Here is a 26,652-nt window from a genome sequence, read left to right as displayed (position 1 = left end):
CTCCATTTTCTCCATATTACCCAGCAGGGATTAGGAATAACGAGTATTCTTTCCAGGGACGGCTTGTAGCTCAGGATGCAATGCAAATGCAGAGACTGATTTATTAAATAAACACGTAAATAGTAAGTGGTTTCATTTCGTACTTTGCAAAGTCTCAGTGTTTCATTAATATGCTGCTGACATCCGACCACGGAGGTGGCAGACTGTGACGCCCCCGGGCTCTTCTGAATGCATTGTTGAATGCAGTCATTTTGTATCATTACGTGTTTACAGCTGGGCAGACATTCGGTGCCCAATTCACCCTTATGATATTTACAAGATGCTCAATAAATATTAGCTTAATGTTGGAGAAAGGTTTTTCTTTTTTTTCTTCCCAAATAGTTACTCTAGCAGTGAGCTGGAGGTCAGAGTGACATAGGAAAAAATTCTCTTTTGGCGTAAGATGAATGTAACATGTATTTTACTATATATGTAGTTAAAAACAGAACCCCCAAAACCCAATCATTCATGCTGATATACCAGTACAACAGCATATAAAAAGTAACACAATCTTCTTCAGGGATTCCTGTATCCCATGTATAAACACAGTGACATTCCAGGATACATTCACATTGTATATACTGTAGATAGACTCTTTATGTTATCCTGAAAATGGTTTAGAAAGAAGTCAGGGTATGAGATCAGACCTTCGCATCAAACACGGAGGGGAGGATTACTTTACATTGGGGTAACTATTTTTTGCAACACTGAGTACACAGAGGTATCCTTATTAAGATATTGGTTAGGTGATTTCTTTGGTACTTCCATAAAATCAGATTAATACAACTTTTTCATTTCAGTAAAGCTTTTAAGAAATCGACTAAGTGTAGTGCAAATCAACAGTATGGTGGGCGACCAGTCTATTAGAAAGGTGGCAACTTGTATCGGCTGAGAAAGAATAATCCTATTGGGGGTTCCGTGTTGCATTGAGCCGTAACAGTGCACCTACAGAAGTCTATGGGGCCTTACTTACTTTGGGAAAGAGTGTTTTTTTTTCTGTGAGATTCTGTACAAAAATATTGCGGCATGCTGTAATACAGAGGTATATCTCCAACATACAGCGGCCCCATACAGCGACACATAAGGTCCCTGCGGTCCCTTAGTACTGAGTCGGAGTAGCCACCACACAGCTCTTCCCCGTGCATGAGGCCTAATGGGAAGTAACAGCAATGGATGGAGGAAAGGAACTTTCTTCTTGCTGGTGGCATTGGTGATACTACTGGTTACTCTTTCCAAAGCAAGCGTTTTACCCCCCCCCCCCCCCCCCACCCTCTTCCCCAAATTCACCTGATTATACTGTACAATAAAATGTAAAAGATTAGGATTGACTCATATTTGGTTACGTTTATGGGCCACTATTTGGTTGCGTTCAAGAAATATATACTAATGGTGGAATTACAATGCCCAAAATATACTGGGTTTCTAGAACATGACGAAGTCCACTTTCAATCTGCTGTCTTGAGAGGTATGGTATGTACACAGGACATGATCACCTTGCCTTTATCACACTGGTCATAATGTCCTTTTACAGTATGGAGAGCTTAGCTATTGACAAGGTAAATGCCATTTTTTGCAAGGTGTTTTTGCAAGAAAGCCGCCTACGTTGCAGAGTACTGCCCAGTAGATGGCGCTGGTGTCAGAACAACCTAAAGTTACCCATCAATCTGCAAAGGTATGAACAAGTTCAAATAAGAAATACCCCCCCTTATTAATAACGTGGCATATTAAAAATTGCCCCTCCCCTGCCATATTAAAATAATCCCATAGGCCACAGCGTAATATACAGTAGGTCAATCTACATTCAATATGGAATGAGCCCATGGATCAATCTAATGACAATGAGCGGGTTTCTTCCGGCCCGTCTGTCTGGCCTATTGTATGACTGGCTCTGATGAACAGTTTATACAACCCAAAGACATCATTGTCTTGCCGCTTTTATCTTATCTCTTCTTTCTGTGACCTATTGTGTCTACTCTATTGCCATCTTAACCCATATAGAAGAGAAGGCCAAATATCTGCTTGTATGTATATCATATTAACCCCTTTATGAATATATCTATGGCTATATCATCAATTTATAGTGTTTTAAATAGAAAATATTTCAAGAGAGGCCAATAAATGTAAAGTGCTGAACATTCAGTATGTCGCTTGGTAAAGCAAAATTATATCCATAGAAAAATAAAAATATATATATATTTTTTTTTTGTGTGGCTCAAAACTGCCAGGAAATGTCTATATGAAATATTATTTCTCTTAGTGCAAACTTGCTTGTATAGGGAAAAATTTAGTGCTTTTGTACTTTGGTGATATTCTCTGGTCTAAACCCAGATGACATTTACCACCGAAAGCAAGTTAAATACACATGTTGTACGCCTAGTAAATAAAACAGACATGCATACTTTAAATATATCACTGCAATCCTTGTTACGTTGGTCAGTAATATATAGGAGTAGTACTTCTATCTTTTCACTATCGAGGATAAGGTGTACATCAGGGAACAGCTGAGGATAAAGGCACTACTTATGCGTTTGCTTCAATAAATGATCAGCCTATTCCCCTGTAGACACTTATCCTGAAGGTATCTAACGGAACGTTAAACCTACAATCCGCAGCTATATGATGGGCTGCTGATATTCAGACATTGGATGTAAATATTTCTGGAGATTCTCGGACCTGTGATTAGAGATATAGAGTTTAGAGTTTCATGTTCATTTCAACAGGATGCCAGGGGTATGTCTGGGGCAATGTGCAACCCCAAAAAGATCTCCACAAACTTGTGAAGTCAAACTATTGGATCTGGATTACACTGATTGTGTATGGGGTTACCTAATGAGACAATTAGATAGGTGGTGCATGTTTTCCGTAGCCTAGTCTATTGTTGACGCCTAGAAGTAAAGGTACCTTTACATGGGGTGTATATCGCCCAAATAATTGCTGGAGACAGCAAATTTGAGTATTAGTTGTCCCGTGTGCACACAACCACCAACAGGGCACTGGTCAGAGTTGTTTGGTTGTTAGCTCACCTAAAAACCAAGCGACTATCGGCCTGTTTGCTGTGACTGGAGCAGACAGTTGGAGAAGATCACTGGGCCGGTCCACCTCCATTCTCTATTGGTGAACGCACAGGAGCGACTCGGTGGGACGGCTGTCGGGCACTTATGCGCCTAAAGGTACCTTGAGCAATACTAAAGATGCATGGCAGCTGCTTTCTTCTCACCGTTCCATAGGGATTAACATGCTGAACCAAACATCATATCTGCCAAATGCAAGTTTGTTTTAGTCAGTATTTAACTTGCATGTGGCAATTATTGTGCGTGAGAAAAGCTGGTTCCAGACATCCTAATTCTGATGGTCAGGTAAGAATCAAGCCTTCCGGAGAAAAGACTCAATGTAGAGTCAAACTGTTCATGTGGACCCACTGTTTCTGCAAGTTTTTATGACTTGTATTTATTATACACCCATGGGGGATTGTAATATGCTGATTATTACATACCACATTGCCCTGTCATTCTGTTAGGTGGAGAGGCATGACTGAGTGCACATTTTCCATACATTTATTTCTATCAGCTGAGATGAACTGGATTGGTTGGGACATATTTATACCTGGGTCATTGGGAGGTGTGGTATACTTGATAAAGACCCTATGGAGATCGATATGTGGTGTCTTTGTATTGGTACGGACTGCTTATTTTGGATTTTGATGAGTTTCTTTTTCCTTTTATGCAGTGTCAAACTGTATGGATGACATCAATGGTTACTCTAGATTGTGGAGTATGATTTTTTTAAGCTTGAGAGGTTATATATACATCATAGTTGTATCTGTAATGGGTTTGTGGAAGGTAAGTTTCAGGCAGGGGCGTAACTATAGGGGATGCAGGGGATGCTGTTGCACCCGGGCCCAGGAGCCTTAGGGGGCCCATAAGGCCTCTGTTCTCCATATAGGGAGCCCAGTACTATGAATAAAGCGTTATAGTTGGGGGCCCCATTACAGGTTTTGCATTGGGGCCCAGGAGCTTCAAGTAACGCCTCTGGTTTCAGGGATTTATTGCATGCCACAGTCTGACAAGAGATAGACAATCCTCGAGTCATCAGGCTACTGACTGTTTAAAGCATAGCTTGTGAATGTAAATGACCGGCCATGTCCGAAGACATTCTACCAACCGAGTATTTATTGTACCTTAAGTGTTTTTCCCTTTTATTTGAAAATATATATATAGCTAAAATAAGTGAACGGCCTTTTTAATTATTAGTGTAGTAGGTTAGAGGAGGAAACTTGAAATCCCAAAGCTAGTGGTGATAGCAATGATGTACGGGAGGCTTGGTATAAATTCCCTGAACTATACAATATGTCCTTCTATTTGGATTAACATGGATCTCTTTCATTCATTGCCCTTTTAGTGTAATCAAATAGCTATGTCCCGTATGTATCCTGCCCTAGGGTGGACACAATTTTGGATGAATTCTAGAGGACAATCACATATTTTGAACTACTTGATGGAACTATTTTAAGATCTGGAAATCAGAAATCAGAATGACATATGAGAAATTTGGTGGGAATTCGTAGAAATTGAATCATCTGTGTCTATTCAGAACGCTAGGAAAAAAAAAAGCATAAAATGATACATTTTTGTAAATACTGCATTTCGTATATGTGAAACGTTTGTTGTAGTGTATATAAACTGTGCGCTTACTAGTTTAGATTCCAGATATATACATGCTTACTAAAAAGTGTGATGAAGTTAATATATTAAAAAATGCAAAAAAGGAGCTTGTTACATGTGGTAGAAGAAAACCCTTTAGTATTTAACTTGACTGTCTTGGTCTTTGAGGATATGGCGATAGAAGATACAGAAGAATGAGAATTGATTGAGTAGTGACAACCTGCGTGACTGGACCGAAGTGTTTCCCGTTATAGGGGCTGTAACTGAAATGGGGCTGACTTGATTCCTCAAGAATTTCTGTGTATTTATCTGAAGGCTTCCTGTCTCCTTATCCCTTCCACTATCGGAGTCAGTACAGAACCCCGTATTATAAGTACAGCTGTGATTCTCAATCAAAGGGTCATGTATCAGAGGTGTTGTTTCAGTGCAGGCTAAAGTACTCAATCATTCTTTTGGCTTTTGCTGTAGCCCCGACGTCTCCTGGCTGGAAAACAAGAGTGCATAATCAGCATTGAATCTATCAAAGAAAATAGGCAAGGATAAAGTACTGCTTGCCATATTGCCCAGGGTTTGCAGCCAGGAGAATAAGTGCTTTTTAGTGTACATTTCTGTATAGAAGTTTTGGGTTCTACCACCCCCCAGCACCACTTGTTTTTTGAGTATATACTGATGTGTAAGCTGACAAAGAACTTATGAACAGAACTAAAATTGTGATTCCCATATTTCCTCAGAAATTACCAGTCTATATTCCAAAAACACACACAACCTCTATAGCCTGGTAGTGAAATCAAATTGTCCTCAGATCAGTCCTCCAGTCCTTTGAGGGTCAGGTACGTGGCACACATCTTAGAAGGTTGCTTGCATGACAACTATCCCGAACACACAAAAATGGATGAAGAGGTCATGCCTGTTTGGCATGACCCGATGAAGGCTGCCGGTAGAGTCCATTTTGCATATCTGTACATGGTGACCCTTAAGGCACACTGCAGGGGGGGAGAGAAATGGCCCAGAGAGGGGCTTTTCATGAATTATGGAAGTAGAGGGGCTTGACTCTGCCAGACAGAATCTTGGGAACTTGCACTGAAATTATTTCAGACATCATCTCGGGGAAATCCACGCTCACCATCTGTGCCTTCACAAAGAGGTCAAATGTAAACTGGTGCAGCTCACGGGCAATCTGAATAAACATGAAATAATGGGAATATTTATTAATAAAGCAAAAGAAATCACATTTAAAAAGAAAAATCAACATCTTCTAGAAACAGAAGGTAAAACTTATGAACAAACAGGATTTATTATAAATCAGTAGCGACCAGATAAGATAGGAGCAATCATCAGTCTTACAGCTGTCTAAATGTTTACTATGAGGAACACCAAATGCACTTCAAAAAAATATGAAATATAAGATGCTGGCTTGCAGTTTCTGAAACGAGATGTTCATTGCTTTCCAAACCCACAGATTTATAGATGTACATCTATTTTGGCTCATTGGTTCAGTAATCGGAAATGTTTATTGAGTGGCTTCTACTGAAAACTGCAATCTTGGTCTTTAAATGCAGTTTACAATTATGTTTTCCCCCCTTTATCATCTATGGGCAAAAAATACTGCACGATTGTCTTAAAGGGAATGTATCAAAAAGATATATATATATATATATATATATATGAGACTAGGTAGTGATATAATGTTTTTATTTCCTGACTAGAGATGAACGAGTATACTCGCTAAGGCTAACTACTTGAGCGAGTAGTGCCTTAGCCGAGTATCCTCCCGCTCATCTGTAAAGATTCGGCTGCCGGCGCGGGTGACAGGTGAGTTGCGGCGGTGAGCAGGGGGAGCGGGGGGGGGGGGGGGTGATCTCCCTTCCGTTCCTCCCTGCTCTCCCCCGTCGCTCCCCGCCGGCCCTCGAATCTTTAGAGACGAGCGGGAGGATACTCGGCTAAGGCACTACTCGCTCGAGTAGTTAGCCTTAGCAAGTATACTCGCTCATCTCTATTCCTGACCATAGATTCTTTTAAATTCTATTTCCTGTGCATGACTGTATGCGGCCATCTTGTCTGAGCTGCAATAACAGCATTAGGAGATATGCTTTACAGGAGAAATTCTGAGCCACTCACACAATAGATAGGTGACCCATTGACTTCTATAGGAGAGAGTTCTAGGCTGTTCTGTAGAGATCTTATACAGGGAGGAGCAGGAGGTGAGCTGTGACATCACCTATTGTGAATGGTGGAGCCTAGGTTATCTACTCTATATATACAGGTGTTACCTTTCATTGTCATCCTACCAGTGATGATAACTAGATGACTAAAGTAAAGTTTTCTCTATAGAACAGGAAGTGTCAAACTATTATCAGGCTTATAACCAATTTACATATAACGATTGTTGCGCAAAATCCGTTCAAATGACCAAAAATGCGCAACATTTGCTACATCTAAATGTAGAGCCATCGTGCATTCTTCGTTTACTTTTCCTTTGTCGCTCAGTTTTAATCATTTAGCCGACAGTCGTGCTGTGTTAATGGCCCTTTGGGGCGTTCTTACATGACAGTGTTTCCGGTCATACAAGCGTATCTCTTGTTAGCAAGCACGCAATAAGTACACAGTGACAATGCATACTTGCTGCCAATCCCCATACACTATCTAGGCATGTATGCGTAATATGCGCAAAACAAGTTGAGATTTTTTTTTTCCATGCCTACTTCGTGCGGTTTGTGTCAGCTGCACATTGAATGTGTGTGGGAGATTTCTACTGCGTATTACGCAATTAACATATGGTCATGTGAGCCCGGCCTTAGTGGTCAGTGTTAAAATTGCAGGAGTATAGGACTTTTTAAATTCTAGATCATTACATTGAAAATAAAGACCAAACGTTCTTTAAAGTTTCACAAAAGGCCTCTATTTAACAGCACATTCCCTTTAAACAAGAAGTTCTAAAAATGTGCGTTTTTCTAATTTTCTTATAAATCTAATTTAAAAAGTAACAGCTGGATGCTAACTTTTTTCCACTGCAATGAAATGCATTGGAAAACCGCAGGGAAACAGTAGATTGGAACTATTTCCAGCATAATATTTCTTGCAGGCGCTATCCTAAAACATGCCCTATTATTTTCATGCGATCCAGATGCATTTGCAGCTTGCACATTATGAGACATAATGAACAGAAACAAGATTTGGGGAAGTGTTTATGTTCACACAGACGTTTGTTATGTACAAGCAAATTAGAGAAGACACTTGGATCAGAATGGCAGATCCAGAGAGAAAACTGCCCATGGGGTAGATAAAAGCGATACAAGGAAATGAAGAAAATCAAGGGAACTATGCTTCTAATGTAGCAAAAGATTTCCAGCAGACTGGATTCATGTGGAGGAATGACCTTGCAATAAAAGGGAAGTTATTTTAGGCTGGGTTCACACGGGGCGAATTTGCTGCGGAAATTCCATAGCGGCAGATCCGTCTGCGGCTGACTAATCCCGGGATTAGCCAGCCATTGGGACGAGATTTCTTAGAAATCTCGTCCACACAGGACAGCGAATCCTTCCGCGGATTCGCTGACCGCAGCATGTCCCTTTTTTTTAAATTCTGCTGCAGCTGCGCTCTCCTCTATGGGAGCACCGACCGCAGCGGAAAAGCGCTTTTCCCGGCTGAAATCTCGCAGTTTTTTGCTGCGGCCAACACTAGACTATTGGTTACATGTCAAAAAGAAAGTTATCTATTGTAGTTTGTGGCTTATAAGAAGTCATCAAGCTTGAGTTTAGATATGCGAAGTAGACTACATTTGCTGCATTACATTGGGCATGCCTACCATGGCTTCCCATTTACATCTGCATGTTAGGGTTAACCTGGCGGTACACATGGCCGGTCTTCCCAATAAACTGGGGCAGAGATGATTATTTCAGTTGAGAGATAAGCCGCCGCCAGACACTTGCTTATAGAGTATATCAAAATGCAGAATATCAACTCCTCGTTTCCAGTGATATCTGTTGTCAGGTTACTTTTGGCAAACCCCATCCTCAATAAATGCTGATGACTTCCTAGGATCCATCTAATGTATATGGCAGGCTAACCGCAGCCAAGATAGTGATTTTTGAATTATTTTGCCTGATAAATAACACCGTCCATTAAGTCATTAAGTTCATACTTTGTAAATCCATTAAGGGTTACATGAACCAGGATCTAGCCTATGACTCAGACTAAAAGTCATTTTAAAAAGCTGCTGGAGCCTGCAGAGAAGGTCATGGAAGCAGCATGCTACATGATTGATAGTGATGATGGGAACTATAAAGACAAATTTCAACATGACACCATATGCCAGAAGTGCCACGGACTCCTCACATATGAGATGGGCAATCTGTTCTTATGATCCTTTAAATTACTCATGACCGTGCTTATTATTGAAGCAATAGTAAACTATCCTATGGAAACTGCAGCGCAATATAAAGCGTCTAATAGCAAGGAAAAACTGTACATTTCAGCCCTTTTCAGTGCCTTGGTAATCACAGGAGCAGCTTTAGGCCCCTTTCACATGAGCTAACGACTAAGTCCCGGCTATTTTTCGTGAGCCTACCCGGCTGGCTGTGGCGTCTTGCAGTGCACTGACACCACAGCCCCCAAATCCTTTGGTCACCAGAACAATGAAGGTAGTCCCCGTGGGGATGAAGGTAAACCCCGCAGTGTTAAACTCCCTCCCACTCCCTTTGCCGGACAGCTTGCATAGTCTCCCACAGGAGTCTATGGAGCCACCCTCGTTCTGCCATGCAAAGATAGGACAAGTCCTAGCTTTTGACAGAAAGAAATCTCAGTGTCAAAAAATCACGCCTATTGCGCACAATGTTCTCTTTTGACGCACAATTTTTTAGGCGCGTCAAGAAATTGTTCATCTGAAAGAAACCATAGGTTATTTTATATATGATTTTTTGATGCACCTACTCTGCGTCAAGATGATGCTCGTAAGGGGACTTTTACAATGAGCGATTTATCGTTGGTTCAAGCGAATACTGACAGATTTAGCTTTGCAGTCTGTTTAGATAGGCAGATAGATTGTTCCCTCGCGAATCAGTCTATGTACCAGTGAATGTGAATGACTAAATGATCCTTCCTTACAGGCAATGATGTGTAAATGACCGAACGATGATTTTTATGCCTGCATAAAATGGACAAACGAGAAGTGCATGAATTCTCATTTATCGTTGGCTGTGTTTACACTGAACGATTATCTTTTAAATTCGGGCAGCCCAGGGATTTTTTGGGGGCAATAACCGTTCTGTGTAATGGCACCTTGGTGGTAAAAAATACCCCCAGCTCTACAAAACCCTTCTACTTGTGAAACATTTTACATATTGTTAAGTGCAGTCTGATTAGAAACCTATAATGTTGTGTTAGATCCCCATTTTCCGTTTTAACCCCTTCCAATCCAATTTGTATCCTGGTTTTCCTAGGGGGCTTACTCTTTCTCTGCCGTTATACAACAGCGCTATCTGCTGGCTAAAGCCAGTACTGCATGAGGTGAAACGTTGGATAGACTCCGACAGCAGAGAGGCTGGCAATATACAGAAAGAGAACCCCGACGGACGTCTTCCAATATCGGAGCTGTATAGCCTTAAATCATAATGTCTTCAGAAGTCAGACAGTGGATTGGAAAGGGTTAATAGCAAATCCTAAAAGCATTTTTCGGTTTGAAGGAATAATACTCTCACTGGTTGCACAGAATCCAGAAGCTTGGTGAGCTGGAAAAATCTTCGTGAACTGGATGCCGGGTTGTTTCTCTTGCAGGAGATGACACGATCCAGCTCCTTGATGTAGTTCATCCGCAGTTCGTCAAAGCACTTCTGATCCTTCAGACCTTCCACAGGAACTAAGAAGGGGTGACATACGTATAGTGTTGTACCGTAAGTCATATATAGAACGGGCAGATATGCATTCTTATATTCAAATCAGCAAACATAAACACAGACACTTTACCACTGATTTTCCAATGGACCTGAATATACTGAACTACAGATACATGTCACAATGCATTACACTAGGAGACAGAAAAAAACGTGATTTTCATGTCTAAGAAAAGTTTATTTGTTCCTGTTGGCTTATTGTAAAATATAATGAAAAATAACTTTCATTTTGAAAAAAAGTTTGCTTTTGTGGTCAGGACATCGATAATTAAAAATATATGATTTTGAATTTCGAATGTTTCAAGGACATACACAGTGAGAAAAGAAATGACTTCATGAGCCAAAGTCATTATACAATGCAGAGTATGTCCATACAGAATTCTTGCAGCGGGATGCGGTCCTGTGCCCCTGCAGAGGCCTGCGGCTCACTTGCTCCCAGCGTCTTCCGTCTCTGCTAAGCGCCGGCTGCCGGCCAGCCAGTGCATGTGCAGAGCGGAGGTGGCCTGTCACTACAGACGTTTCTGTGCGGGCCTCTGTGAGATCCGCACAGAAATAGAACATGCCGCGTTTTTTTTTTCCCACGCGTGTTTTCACATGGACAAATCGCGGCTGTGTGCATAGGATTGCATTTTGTAATGCAATCCTATGCAGGCGGGCATGGGCGGAAATTCGGCAGGAAAACTCGTTGCAGAATTTCCGCCCATGTGCAGGGGGCCTTAGGCAAAATGTGTTGGCTAGTATTATTATTTGCACAGTTACATATGATGTTTTTACATTAAAGGCAATGTGTAGTTGCAGCTTCCAAATGACAAAGATGATCATTAAAGGGTTTGTTCAATTGTAAAGCATTGACGGCTTATCTGCAGGATAGTACATCAGCAGGGGTCTACTGCTCGGCAACCCGGCTGATCAGCTCTTTCCTGGGCAGATGTACTTGTGCACTGAGCTGATTTCTGCAGGAAGCAAACAGTTCTGTTCCCTCTGCAGTGGCCAGGCTTGGTATTGCAGTTTCTCATTGAAGTGAATGACAACTATGCCTGTAATTCCAAGTCTGGCCACTGCAGTGAGAATGTAACTGTCTGCTTTCTGCAGAAATAAGTTCAATGTATGCTCACACTTGCTCACAATGGACAACACCTTTAAAACTTATTTGGTAAGGAGGTCCTAACCCATGTCTATAAATCCGCAGGGTATTGGGCGAAATAATGCAGGAGACTAGCAACAATGACATTTTATGTTGCTTTATAATGTACAGTATTAAGGCACATTACATGCAAAGATAATCTTTTAAATGACTGAAAGATTTAGCGATCTTTTTGCATAAAGTGACCATCATCATTTTAATGTAAACGGGCCTCTAGGAGCTGTTTGCAGAGCCCAGCATATGATTAATCACACCCAGCTGTGTAGACAGCTGCACTGTTCTGCATGCGGCTGCTGGCAGATTACAATGTTATCTGCTGACTTCCCTGGAGATAACAGCATAAGGTCTAGTGACAGATAAATGTGTTTGCTTTACCTGCCAGTCGCTGAATGATGGATTTTAAGTTAACCTTAAAACTATTGTTCAAATGAAAAGTGCACAATGTCCGTGTTTACATGTAACGATTAATGCTCATTTTCGGTCCCTTGAACGAATTTTGAGCGATACTCATTACGTGTAAATGACCCTTAACATGGTAAGGTAATGCTTGGCAGTGATGAGCTATATAATTTATAGTGTGCGCTAAAAGATCATGTTGGAAAACTATATGAGTTTGCAAATAAAGCCAATGAGGGAAGCTTGCATACAGAGGAGACTTTTCTGAATTGGAAACGGTTCACAAGCTAACAGAGGAGCAGATTTACTAATACTGTCTGATAGTCAGTGCAAACTTACACCAGACAGTCTTAAAATGTGCCAGATTTATCACAGTAGCTCTGCTGAATTATTGTTTTCCTGAGGCACTAGAGTCATGAAATCTTCTGCTCTTCTTCATTTAGATGGCTACCTAAAAGGCACTGTTCCCACAGTATTGCGTGTATCTGAGGTAAGTGGATTGTGATCCTCACAGAAGACTGATTGCTGTATGTGCATTAGGAGTTGGATAATAAATAAAGCACATGTTGTTAGTCCAGTCCTGTCTCTACAGGATAGATACATGAGAGAAGAGCCTCAATTCCTGATATCTTACATATGGGTCTGTTGTAAAGTCACTGCACAAGGCTTCATATGATTTGCTAGGTTGGCAAAAATAAAAGGCTGATTAACATACAACGATTATCGCTCAAAATTCGTCCAAACGACGGCTTTTGAGCGATAGCCATTGCGTGTAAATGCGTGCCCATCGTGCACTTACAGTGCACTCTTCATCCATCGCTGAGTTCAGCTCAGCATAAAAGCCGTCATCCTTGATAGGAGGGATGGCATGCTGTGTTCTCCGCAGGCAGCGCTGATAGCAGTATATGCATCCTGCTGCCTGCAGCAGAACAAAAGCACTGTATTTAGAGAACAGATCACCCGCTGTTCTCTAAATACATGCAAATGAAGCTAGTTAGCTATTAAAGGGCTGATTAGCTTATTCGTAACTATTGCAAGATGATCGCTCAAAACTGTCAGTTTCTGACGAATTTTGAGCGATCATCTTTGCGTGTAAATGGGCCAAAAGACAGTAATAACAAATTGGACAGCAGAAAGCTTTCCTGAAATTACAATCCATTTATGTAAATAGAAAACAGACAAATGTATGAATGTAAAATGCTTTCTATTGGAATATCTAAGGAACTGAGAAGCGGCCGCTGCAAAATATTAAAGGTCAAGGAGCATTAAAAATGCAAGGCTTAAGTAGAGGAGAATCCTTAATGTGGCTGAAAAGAACAAAAACAACATAGCAACCATTCTTATTGTATTCCTCGGTAGCATCTTCTAAGGTGACCATCTCAAAAGTCTGTTGTTCCATACATCGCAGACTCGCACTTTTACTGTCTCCGTAAGTAACTTCCATTTCTGATTGAGAGCTCTAATGCGTAGGCTCCTCCAAGTTACTGTCTTCAGTTACGCTCCTACATTAATGCCATGACATATTTATTTTATTTACCATTTACATTTCTGTGGGAAATTCAGCTATTACATGAATTAAAGTTAATTTATTAATTCACTGCAGGAAGAACACTGTGAGCCGAATGAAGTTGGCAGGTTGCAGTACATTAATCTTCTTCTGAAGTTGACGCTATCTATAAAACTCTAATACTCACTAATGCTGAAAAGGAGAAGAGCCTTCATACAGAGGAACTCCTCAGGTGTGATCTGTAGCCAACCGAACTCTTGCGATAGATGGCGCATTCGAATACACTGGCTGTACATGCGGGATTTGTGCATGCGATACCTGTAGGGTTACATAAACAGTTTTCTGATGGTCAAAGTCATTGGACACAATATTACAGACAGTAAATCGTGACTACAGTAAAAAATATCATAAAAGGTAGTATAAAAGAATTGATATGAAAGCTTAGGCCTCATGTGTACAACGTAATACAGCTCTGTACAACCTCCAAGTCCTATACAGATATAATACAGCGCTCATATATGTTTATGGGGCCATAACGTTCCTCTGTATGACTCAGATGTCATATGAAGACATACAGAATTATTTTTCTTAAACACGGTGACACAATGACAACCCCAGGAAGGGCATACGTAGTTTTGTGGTATGCTATAACTAGCACAACATAAAAAAAAACATCATCACCTGGTGAGGTGAAGTAGACTATGTCAGGAGGCCAATTAAAGCATCTCGTAAAGCCAAGAAAGAACTTTTCTCCAGTTCAACGAGGAAACGGTTGCAATGTAATACTAGATATGCTAGCCCATTCTAATTTCTTGTAACATCCACTTTACAAAATATTCCATTTCACAGCCAAAGAAGCGTGTTACTGTATTTCTCACTATCTTCTCTACCCTGAGATTAGTGCTGTGTGAATGAATGAGAGAAGCTGCAACATGACTTACAACACAGTCAGAGTTGCCAACTGTCTGTAAATCCATGGCAGTCCTTAAACCTAGGAGACTTGGCTTGTGTTTGTAAATTACGCAGTTATGACTCATTTTTAATTTTTCTGATTCATCTGTAAAAATGTTTTCCGTCCATAATTTTGGGCTAAAATTATCCAGAAAAAAAGGAGGTTGGCAATCCTGCACACAGGGAGGCAGTGCTTACATCATTGTATTGGAAAAGGACGACCTTCTCTCCATAGTGAGGGGACAACTAACTGCTCTGAAATCGAACTATAGAGAGTCGTGTGGTTATATCAAGGAAGAGAGTGCATCCATATCAAATAAGTACTGCTTCATCTGCCCAACATTAAGGCGATAATTGGGATAATAAGCCCTATCACTTGGATATGGATTCTTCTTCTTGATATTGAAGGATGGAATCAACTTTTCTGGGCTGGGTCATGACAATAGGAGACTGCTTGACTGTGCTGCTCTGTTCCTTTTAAAGGGAACCTGTCACCACCATCTCCCCCCTAATGAACCTGCCTACCCCCACAGTAAAGTATGCACAGTATGCAAATTAGCAGAGAAGTCATCTAGCCGAGAAGAGTCATGCTGATTCATGAACAGCTGAGTTTCCTACTTGCTCTTGATACACAGTTTGTCTCATCCCTCTTTACACAGGAAATCCTTTCTATCAAGAGAAAGGGGGCCTTGGTTTGCTTGGCAGATCATGAATCCTTGTGACTCTTCTCTGCTGATTTGCATAAGGATAACTTTGGAAACTAATTGGGAAGATATATGGCTCATTATCGAAAGAGAGGCCATTACAACTGATTGATTCTTCATCCCCTGCTGGCCAGTGAAGTAAGTTTTAGGGGTGAGATGATGGTGACAGGTTCTCTTTAAAGTTAAAAACTGTGTGTATATATATATTACCTGATCCTCATTCACAAATTGCAGGCCGCTGCAATTCATACACATCAATGGAAAGGTGGCTGCATTACATGCATCTTTGTCTCTACTGAAGTACTGTACATGGAGAATGCGGCCGGTATGACACCCAAAGTGTATAGGATTGTTTTTTTTCCAGAACTAGACACTTTGGAAGAAATGTGAAGAAATCTAAAGTAAAATTGCTTTCTGCACTATTGATCTTTTCGACAGGTGTTAGACAAAGAGGCCCTTATGTCTCTAACAGCCTCTGTATCAGTGGTATGAATTCACAAGCTCCGTATTTTACTCATCTGTAGGTTACAGTCTTTTCTAATTATACATTTTCTTGGACTTTCAAAAAGAACCTTTAATTGCCACTTTCAGGGAATCTCACCCACACCTTCACAAGTTTACTTAAGGATTTTTTTTAATCATATTTTACATTTTTTAGACAATTTTTATTTTCCTCTAACCGAGCACCCACGCCTGCACAGATGACAGAATGAAGTCATATAACTCCAGCCCAATACTCAAACAAGCCATCATTAATCTGTATGGCCTACAGTATGCAAGCACTGACCATCCCAACTGAAATAAATCTAAGAGGCCGTGTAGCGTAAATACCGAGAATCTGCAAATACTTCTTAGTTTTCCTATTGTGTATGATGATGCATCGCCAGTGGGATTAAATAATTTATTATTCTCACTAACATCTGGAACGGATGATAACATATGAAATACTGTACAGTATTGTGTGTTGGCTGAAGGGATGTAGCGGCATGTATGAGAAATCCAGGTTTTAGCATTCTGTAGCTAAAGCGTTGTCCAATGGGAGGAAAAAAACGGCTAAAAATATGGGCCCCCCCACTGCTCCGGACCCCTCCAGCTTCCTCTTGTCAGTCTGCCCGGTCACACGCCATCAAAGCACATGACTGCCACAGCTAATCACTGGGACTATTAAGGCCAGGGATTTGACTATCCCTTTAACTATGCTGTCAAAATAGTTTTAAACACTCAAGTGCCACAAGAGAGTCACCACTTATCTAATTACGAATACAATTCCCTTTTACAATACAAGGGGCCTCATACATAGTGTTCTTAGGACAAGCTGTATTTTGTCATGCATTTAAGGGCTCATTCACATGACCGTATGAGTTTTTACGCTCGTCCGTACGCCGTGTTTTTTTTTTACATGAATGAAGAATTGCTGTGACCAAGTCTCAATTTTAATTAGCGTTTTTCCGCCATTCACAGGGGCGGCGGCTGCGTACTGGCGAAAAATATGCTGCAGCACAGAAATCCATCATTAGGCAGAAATCCTCGGAATGACTACTAGTGCTTAAACAGAGCCAGTTGTCTTCTCCCAGCATTGCACGTAGGAAAACTCCCTCCCCCTTTACTTTTTTTCTGCTTCTATTGAAGCCTAGGGGAGCTTGGTGCGTATTTTGGCAAAAGATAGGTCAAGACTAGGGATGAGCGAGTATACTCACTAAGGCACTACTCGCTCGAGTAATGTGCCTTAGCCGAGTATCTCCCCGCTCGTCCCTAAAGATTCGGGGGCCGGCGCGGGGCGGGGAGCTGCGGGGGAGAGTGGGCAGGAACGGAGGGGAGATCTCTCTCTCCCTCTCTCCCGCCCGCTCTGCCCCGCTCCCCGCCGCGACTCACCTGTCACCCGCGGCGGCCCCCGAATCTTTAGGGACGAGCAGGGAGATACTCGGCTAAAGCACATTACTCGAGCGAGTAGTGCCTTAGCGAGTATACTCGCTCATCCCTAGTCAAGACCTATCTTTTGACGCAGAATATAATATCGGTGACCGAAACAGTCACCGATGTGCTATTTTTCCCGGCGCAATTCTTTTACGCGCCCAAAAATCATTCATCTGAATAAATGCATGGGAGTCAAATGCTTCAGATAGTTGCAATTTTCCCAGAAAACACCCCCACAGAGGTCAGCATTCTATTGTTAATAAAACTACCCTACAAATCCTACATAGATCGTCAGTACAAAACTGCAAAGCATCGCTGCAGCCTCATCTAGAATATGGAAATCACTTCTGGGTAAGGGCAGGTCCACACGAACCTACTTTAATAGAATATTACTCGCACGATGTAGGAACGCATAATAGGCGGAGAATGGATCCAATGCATGTATTGATTTCACTGACCCATTCCCATTTGTGTATATACATTACGTATAATATGCGTAAAAAAAAGAATGCAGAAAGTTCTATTTTACCGCTTATTACGCGCGAGTCCCATTGTTCTTTATGGGCGCGTAATAAATGGTGCACGTATTCAATTACGAAGAAAAAGAAACCAGAGAGCCCTTGCAGGACAGAGTGCGTGAGATATGCTGTCATGCGCAGTCCAAAATGACTGCTGCACGCAGTGAAACCCCGCGTCACACAGCGGTAAAACACGTATTATCAGTTCATAAATTGCTTTAAAAAAAAACCCATGTAAGGAGGCACAATATAAACTTGTATAACTGTAGAAAAGAATAGGTTCAATCAGCAGATAAGACAAGGTTTCTCTACTGTAAGGGCGGTGAATCTGTGGGAAAGTCCCCTCAGATGCTGGTTCTTTACTGTAAAAGTGGTGGTGGAAGCTACAGATGCAGCAGGTATTAAACACTCATTGCGCCCAATGATAGTTCATACTGCAGTTGCCCTAATGCGATATAAATTAGTGTTATGCAAATATAAAAATATACTGAATATATTAATTTGCTATGTTTTTGCACTGCCCTACTGTAGAACTTATGTTGCAGGATTTCTGTGCTCCTCTCATCCCAGCTGGGAGCCGAGTTGTGAATGCCGCACTCTTTGCCATTTACGTTCTCGTATTGTATTATGTTTTGCACATATTAGCTGTTCTGCGCTCCTCACGTCTCTCAACACATTTTTCCTCTCTGTCTCTACTTCTCTTAACTCTTCCTTAAATCTGTTCGCTCTCCTTTGCTTTAATCGCTCGCAGTTTGCTTTGATCTTATTACACTCCAACCTCCTACTATCTATGCTGGGATCTGCTTTCTGTCTCGAAGAATGCAAATATCCTCTTTTGTCGGCACAGCTAACGCACTTTCTACTAAAAAATTGCCCCACCAGTAATATCTGGCTCTTGCTTACTCTTCTTTTGGAACAGCTGACCAATCCTATTATGGTTTATGAGGTATAGCTGCAGAAAGTTCAGGACTGCAAACATCTCTGGTCTTTGGTGTTAAACTGTAGTTTTCTACAAGTTAATAACTGTACAAGAAGTAGCACCCCATGTGAATCTAATGCAAGGACTGAATATGCAGCCCAGTAGTAGGGATAGGCTTCTATAGTGGGTTATATATCTGGTCAGGGGGTCTACATGGTTTCCATAAAGAATAAGCTGCTATTCATGACTGCTTCCATTTTCATCCAATCTATACAAAGGGGCTCAGAGATTTCTAACCAGATCCAGATTTCTGGAAGTATACATCCTGGGTAGGTGTTGTACATTGAGTAACAAGACAGAGTCAGGAGAGAGGATGTTGGCTCTTTGTGTTCACTCATTGGAGTGGTAAATGATTTTGACTGGCAAAACACACAAAGGCTGGAAACATAAATTCAATTAATCTTTACTCTGGCAATAACATAAAATTGGAGAAAAAAAGAGGTTTATTTTACCTTAAAAGACAGTAAACACATAGCTATGGTCTGCACAACTGATACAGTGTATTTTCTCTGTGCTACAATGCTAATAAACGGTGTACTTACTCATTGAACACAAGATCTGGAGCAAAGTAAAGCATTCTTGAGTTGACATTTTTAAAGGACCTCCATCCCATGGCAAAAATCATAAGGCCCATCCAGGAGTATTGTATGACGGTCATTTGGTCACTTACATGCAGGTTACGGAAACCTAAAATATGGGAAGGAAACAGATATAATATCTTATCAATGACAAAAACTACAAGTCAACATCTTTCAACGGGAACGCAAAGTATTGTATAATTACAAATACCACATGGCCTGAAATGGAGAACCTGAAGGGTTTAGCCTTTTCCAATCCACTGTCTGACGTCTTCCTACATTCTGATTGAAGCTTTTACAGCTCCAATGTCAGAAGACGTCCGACAGGGTATTCTTACCGTCTATTGCCAGCCACTCTGCTGTCGGAGCCTCTCTGGCGCACACACACTGGCTTTAGCCAGCAGATGGCACCATTGTATAACAGTAAAAAGAAAAAGCCTTTTAGGAAACCCTGAATCCAAAATTGGATTGGAAAGGGTTAAGGGTTCTTTTAAACGAAAGGATATAATTCAGATTCTCGCTGGTTCGTGCAAATCTGACAGAGTCATTCAATGTTAGCACTGCCAGCGAGTGAACAACAAACAATAGTTTGTTTGCTTTTCGTTGGTTGTTCAAAATGTGAAGGCATAAAAAGCAAAGGACGATCATCTCTGACCTGTTTACTTTGAATGGAGGCGGGTGGCCAGAAGCGAGCTCCAGTCCGCTCCACCTCCACTCACTAAGAGATCACCGCTCCTGTGTGAAAGCATAGAAGTGATAAGGGTGGGGACGACTCTTGGGCACTTACGCTCCCAACAGGAGCCTTGTATGGCGTAGAATGTTAAAGCAGCAGAAATGCAGTCCTAAGCTCTCGCTCACGACCTGAAGGTTGTGGTTTCAATCCACGTTTGGGTCAGGTACCCGGCTTAAGGTTGACTCAGACTTCTGCCTGCTGAGGGGTAAAGATGACTGGATCTTCCAAGGAGGTATTCAAAAACTGCCAACCTTGTGGGGGTTTTCTCATGCAACACAGTATACAGAGAATGGTGTGATCATGGAAAAACATCCAGCGATTGGGGATCCTGTGGACATAACTCACTGATAAAAAGGGTCAGAGGAGGATGTCAAGAATCGTTCTGACGAACAGGCGATGCACAGTCAAGCAAAATGCAGTTGAATACAACACTGATGCAACAACTGAACTGTCTGAACACACAACTCAGATGTCATATTTCTCAATTTTCCAATGTATTTGATACTGTGCCGCAAAAAAACTTGGTACATAAAATGGTATAAAATTTGCTACATTAGTAAACACCTCCAGCCTCTACTTCAGTGCTCCTGCAGTGCCTTGGACTTTTTCTTGCATTTATTAGACAGCCCTGGGGCCTTTTAGAAGGCCCCCGGCTGCTATGAAAACCGAACGGCAAGCCGCGATTTCATCCCAGAAGGCCATACAGCACTCTGAACATCGGTCGGTGCACTTAAATGCCGCTTTCAGAACTGGCAGTGGCATTTAAAGGGTTAACAGCTTCAATAAGCGGCGTAGCTTATCGGAGCTGTTGCAGGCAGGTGTCGGCTGTAAGAAACAGCCAGCACCTGCATTGCATGGAGCAGAGTTGACCCGCGATCCCCCTCCATAGATATCCCGAATGTGCAGGATGTAACTGTATGTCCTGTGTCGTTAAGGGGTTAATATACAGGGGTGGATAAAAATATGGAAACACCATAGAAAATGCATGCATTTAATTACATGGGATTATAAATCATATTTTAATAAGCCATGTAGAGACCATGTAGAGTGGAGGCAATAAGACACAGATGCTGCTAGGCAAAAGTGAACATCTGCTCCAGCAATAAGGTTCCATTGGTCAGGGGTTTGAGACACTCAGCTGGCTCCAAAAACCACTCGGAGTAGGGCAAGAGGTGAAGAAAACACAAATTTGGTTGGAAAGCTCTCAGCCAAGCAGAGGTCAAAAGGGCAGCCCAGTGCTAATGATTGAAATCCCATTCTAAGGTGTTTCATACTTTTGTCCACCCCCTGTATTTATCAATGACCTGGTAGAATGGTTGCACAGGAAAATAGCAATATTTGTAGATGATACAAAACTATGTAAAGTAATTAACACAAGAAAGGGCTGAATGCAGTTGCAAGAGGATCTGGACAAGTTGGGGGCAGGAAAATGTCAAAAAGGACATATCAGAGCTTGAGTGGGTACAAAGGTGGGCAACTAAAGTAATAGAAAGAATGGACAGATTACAATACCCAGACAGGTTATCAAAATTGGGATTATTTAGTTTAGAAAAAAAGATGCCTGAGGGGGCGAGCTCTCCCATCATCTATTTGTAACCAGGGCTGTGACAGTAACAAGAGGGCATCCTCTATGTCTAGAGGAAAGAAGGGGGTTCTTTACTGTAAGAGCAGTGAGACTATGGAACGCTCTGCCTGAGAACATGGTGATGACAAATTTAAAGAAAGAGTTGAAGAGGGGCCTGGACACCTTTCTTGAGCGATACAATATTACATAGTATAATCATTAATTACTTCAGAAGAGTTGTTGATCCAGAAATTATTCTGATTGCCAGAATTTTTATCCCCTTAAATGGGGAAAATTGGCTTCTACCTCATGTTTTTTTTGCCTTCCTCTAGATCAGAGGGAAATAGGCTGTACTGGGTGGACTTATGTCTTTTTTTAGCCTATAAGGGCTCAGTCACATGGGCGCATCGGCACCCGTACACCGGCGTCGATGCGCCCGTGTGACTGACAGTTAGAAGACGGTCATACCTGAAGACGGCCGTCTCTCTCCCGCGCTGATGAAAGAACACATGACCGACAATGAAGCCGGTCACATGTTCTTCCTCCTGGCGCTGCAGAGAGACGTCCGTCTTCAGGTACGGCCGTCTGCTGGCTGCAGTAACACGGGTGCCGATGCGCCCGTGTGACTGAGCCCTAAGGGAGATGGAATAATACCTCCACAGTGCCACCTATTGGAAGGCAGCATTCCTTCAAGCCAAAGTCAGACTCTTTATACGAGCCTTGTAACAATGCCTTTTTTTTCAGCCTAACATACTATGTTACTAAATGGATCAGGCCAGGCTTACATGAGCGTACCTGAATTGCTTGTTCCACGCGCATAATACGCGGAATGTCACGACAATTCAAATACACTGATTTTCGCAGTTACACTCACGCTAGCGTTTTTTCATTGCATAAAATACGCAAGTAAAAAAAAAAACGCATCATGTTCCATTTTACTGTGTATTATGCCCAACAGAGCCCTATTGTTTTCCATGGGTGCGTACAAAACGCTGTACATACGGAATTACATTACATATTTGTGGTGTTTATATGCAGCATCGCTAAGTGACAGAGCAGGAAATAAAAGGAAAATAAAATAAAACCGGGAAGCCTGTGCGTGAGATACGCTGTCATGTGCAGGCAAAAATCGGTGCCATACGCAGATCCACACCGCGGTAAAACGCTGCGTTATAAATGTAACGTTTGACCGCACGCTCATGTGAGCCACCTTGACTGTTCTCATGCAACAATGTGCAAACGAGTGAACAATTCTTTGTATGCCTGCATAAAATGAACGACAAACAAGAAGTGAATGAACTCTCATTCATCGTTCAATTGGCCATAGTTGCACTGAACGGATCGTTCTGATCTGCACGATCCAACGATTTCTTGATGCTGATCATTCTGTGTAAGAGCGTCTTCTACGTAAAGCTCTGCATGAATTGAAGCCCAGAACCGACTACAGAACTTGTAAGCATTACTATTTTTGGCATATACTCATTTCCTTTTTCCCCAATTCTGTGAATAATCTTTGTATACACAGAGAATAAACAGCACATTGTGTCCACCATCGTGGAGGAGGCATGGCACCTATGAAATCATGGTATATTTGGGAATAAAATACAAGCTGCTATTTAACCAATTTACAATACAATTAATTATCACATTTCTCTGCAGAGAAGTTGGGACTGATTATTTTTCACGCAAAATATTTCCCTTTCTAATTGATTTCTACTTTTATAAATGTGTTTAGAAACTGATAAATGGAAACAATTTTTGAACAAGTCTTCGGCTGCGGATACACATTACTCCTTCGCCAGACCGCCATCCTGTCCGACACCTCCGCACAAATGCACGCTCGCCTCTCCTCCCCCTCCTTTAATTCACATCTTCTTACCTTCCTGGTTGAAACAGATGTACATGTATCGTTTTGAAACTGTACTAAAGAAATGAACTTGTGTCTTATGGCAGAAAGATGGATTGGGGACTTTCAAATACAGAATTCAATCCCTCCCCTAGAAGGAGTTGTCGAAATCTAAGAAAACTTTCTATGTGTTGATATAACGTTGATATAAGTAAGTGATCACATCAGAGCGAAGGGATAATTTATTGCGGAAAACTGACCCCTTGAAGGGAGGCTCTAGTACCCTGTTGTACTGCCTCTAGCTTGGATACAAGATGCAACATGGATGGGCATGGAGGCATACAGGTTCCATATAGTATCCTGCACCATATCGCTCCACATTTATTGAACCTGAGCCCCTAGATCGTGCAAACAGATAGGCTGTTGAAGTTGGCATTCCAGGCGGTGCCATAAATGTTCTATTGATGATAAATCTGGTGACTGGGCAGCCACGGAAGTGTGGCACTGTTATGGAGGCATTTCTGTGACCCCTCGTGTATGCAGCCGAGCAATATCCTGCTGGAAAATGCCTCTTGGAAGCCGGCATGAGAGGAACCATGTAGGCTGCAGGATGTCCTGAACATATCGCTGAGCTGTCATTATCTCCTCGTACCACTACTAGGGGTGACTGACTGTCGTATGTGATGGCCCCCCAGGCCATCACAGCAGCAGTGGGGACAGTACCCTACTCCATACAAAAGGGTGGAAGGAGAGTGGTGGAGCTATTGTTTGGGTGGATATATAAAGTTCGTTGATGAATGGTGGTACAAGTGTATGTAGAAGGTGCTACCGGCCAGACATGTACCTGTGCAAGACAGGTCAAGGAGTACACAGTGGAAGTGAAAGAAAAACGGTTAAAGACGCAACAACTCCAAAAAAGGGTGATGTAGGCTACCTACATTTCAGACACCAGACGCCACACCTGCAGCCTAGTTTTCTCCCTATAGTTTCCCTATTGGCCGTGCGGGCATTGCAACTTAAATACTCATCGTAGCGTGTTATGTCCCAGCATTTACTGAAGAGGGTTTTCCCACGAAACGCGTTTGTTCTGCTGTTTATATTCATATAATAAAAGATCCCCATTTTTTGGAGTTGTTGTGCCTTGAGCCATTTTTCTTTCACATCCACTGTGTACTCCACAGCAAAGGCAGGATTAAGCCGTTGACCCCGAGGTCTCCAAACACGACCACGTCCGTCATCAGCGCCCAAACTAAACCTGGATTTGTCACTGAAGACAACCAGATTCCACTCCGTAGCATCCAGTTTTGTCCTTAACACCACCACTGCAAACGGACTGCTGCAGATGGCGCTGGGTCCGCTTCTGATCGGTCACTTTTTTTACTACATTTTTTTTCATAAATGGCTAGCGCATCCTCTGAAGTAGCCGTTGTCCGAACTTTGTCTTATTTGGAGGAGCAGAACGCCCTCCTGAGGCCTCTGAGTTGGGGGAGTTTATTTATGCTAACCCTATATGTAAGATTTGTTTCTTTAGTACTTTGGATGCAATGCTAACCTTCCTTTTGTTACAGCCTGTTATTACACAACAATTGTATGCGCATTAAACTTCTGGAGAATCCTTTTAAGAAATTACAAAGATGCAGTTGATCTTGTTTATTACTTGTAACCAACCGATCTATCAGAGAGAAGAACAGATCCATATCTGCTGGGCTGCGGCGCGCTGCCTGCGGTGAGACGGCTTAACAAGACCGATTAAATTCAGCTCCAGTTTTTAGGTAAAGTACTTCTGGATTAATGGAATGAACATCCTATAAAGTAAAATACTTTCATATCGAAATGTTTATTTCTACAATGTCTGTGAACAAAAGGTAACGACTGGTGTCCCTCCTCTGCAGTACTTATTTGTGGGTGCACGCTAATAGCCGATTACCTCAAATTAGTATATAGAGGTCTGCCAAGAACTATAGGAACTAAACGTCAGGGGCAAAAATGCCAGCCCTCTTCATACAATAAGGATTCTGTATGGCTCTTACAGATTCCATAGCAGTTGTACCAACAGTTGAGTGAAGGAACAATATCACATATTTCCCTCTGACATATGAGTAGTGGAGCAGTCACATAATAAGACTTACTAACGACCATTTGTTTAGTGCACAATACAGTGATGTCCAGCTGTTATACAACTCATACTCCGAGCCACAGGTTGAAGATCATTGCTGTGATAGACAGGGGTGCATTGGGGAAGGGGGTGGGGGTCCACTTTAATGGAACCCCTCCTAAGGGTAATACCTTATCCACTTGGGGTTCATATTTATTTAGGTGGTCTGGGTCTGTATTTAGGGTGTCTGCACTTATTTAGGGGGTTATGGTCTCCATGTAGATAGGGTTATGTCTGAATGTATTTAGAGGGTCTGTGTTTGGGGCGTGAAGAAGAGAATAGTACACCTGTGTGGACTTTAGTTAGACAGTCTGGTGGATATGGCTGGCTTCAGTGTTATGTACTTGTACCGTATATCTCTTACTCAGCCTCCAAATCTTGGTAGATAAGAAGAGGAGGGCAGACCACGGCTATCGGCACTGGCTGGAAACTCACAAAGCCGTATTTTTATGTGAATATATACACCTATATTCTGTGCATGTGATTTTAGCACACCTTCCATATGTCATGTAGTCTTTTTAACCATTTCAGGACCACCCATAGACTATAAACTATAGAGCCTCGTGTTTTATAGAGTGTTAAGGCAGCAGAAATGCAGTCCTAAGCTCTCGGTCACGACCTGAAGGTTGCGAGTTCAATCCCCGCTTGGTTCAGGTAGTCGGCTCAAGGTTGACTCAGCCTTCCATCCTTCCGAGGTCGGTAAATTGAGTACCTAGCTTGCCGGGGGGTAATAAATTAATTACTTGGAAGTGCTGAGGAAAAAGTTGATGTGAAAAAATAACAAGATTTAACAAGATGTTTATAAATGTCCAGGCAGTCCTTATCCGTCTGCACAGGGACGTTTTAAAACATCCTTGCAGAGAATCCCCTTAGATCCCCCAAAGGTTAAGATGATAATGCCCTGCTTCTCTCTATATAGTCATGTCCCTCACTTTTAATTACTAAATAATTAATAAATCGGAGCACGCGTCAGAATACACCGACTATGCTGATGCCAAACCTTCAGCAGTCAGATGAAGGTGTGATGCCCAGATATACACAGACCATCCATAGATGCCTTCTTGGGATGTGACCA

The 26,652-nt window shown here is 41.9% G+C and overlaps 1 protein-coding gene across 2 annotated transcripts in view; it reads right to left on the bottom strand.

The window, feature by feature from the left end:
* Positions 1–4,223: 4,223 nt before the first annotated feature.
* Positions 4,224–26,652, bottom strand: part of AR (androgen receptor) — a 257,798-nt gene continuing 235,369 nt past the window's right edge. For both annotated transcript variants that reach the window (XM_066580979.1, XM_066580978.1), the window contains 4 exons: positions 19,244–19,388; positions 13,823–13,953; positions 10,397–10,554; positions 4,224–5,877 (listed from right to left, as the gene is read on the bottom strand). In XM_066580979.1, coding sequence (XP_066437076.1) covers positions 5,722–5,877; positions 10,397–10,554; positions 13,823–13,953; positions 19,244–19,388 — 590 coding nt within the window. In that variant the 3' untranslated portion in view covers positions 4,224–5,721. The remainder of the gene's footprint in view (positions 5,878–10,396; positions 10,555–13,822; positions 13,954–19,243; positions 19,389–26,652) is intronic.

The sequence above is a fragment of the Eleutherodactylus coqui genome, chromosome 10 (assembly GCF_035609145.1).
Source record: "Eleutherodactylus coqui strain aEleCoq1 chromosome 10, aEleCoq1.hap1, whole genome shotgun sequence".
NCBI lineage: Eukaryota > Metazoa > Chordata > Amphibia > Anura > Eleutherodactylidae > Eleutherodactylus > Eleutherodactylus coqui.
This window is presented reverse-complemented; position numbering and strand designations above follow the sequence as displayed.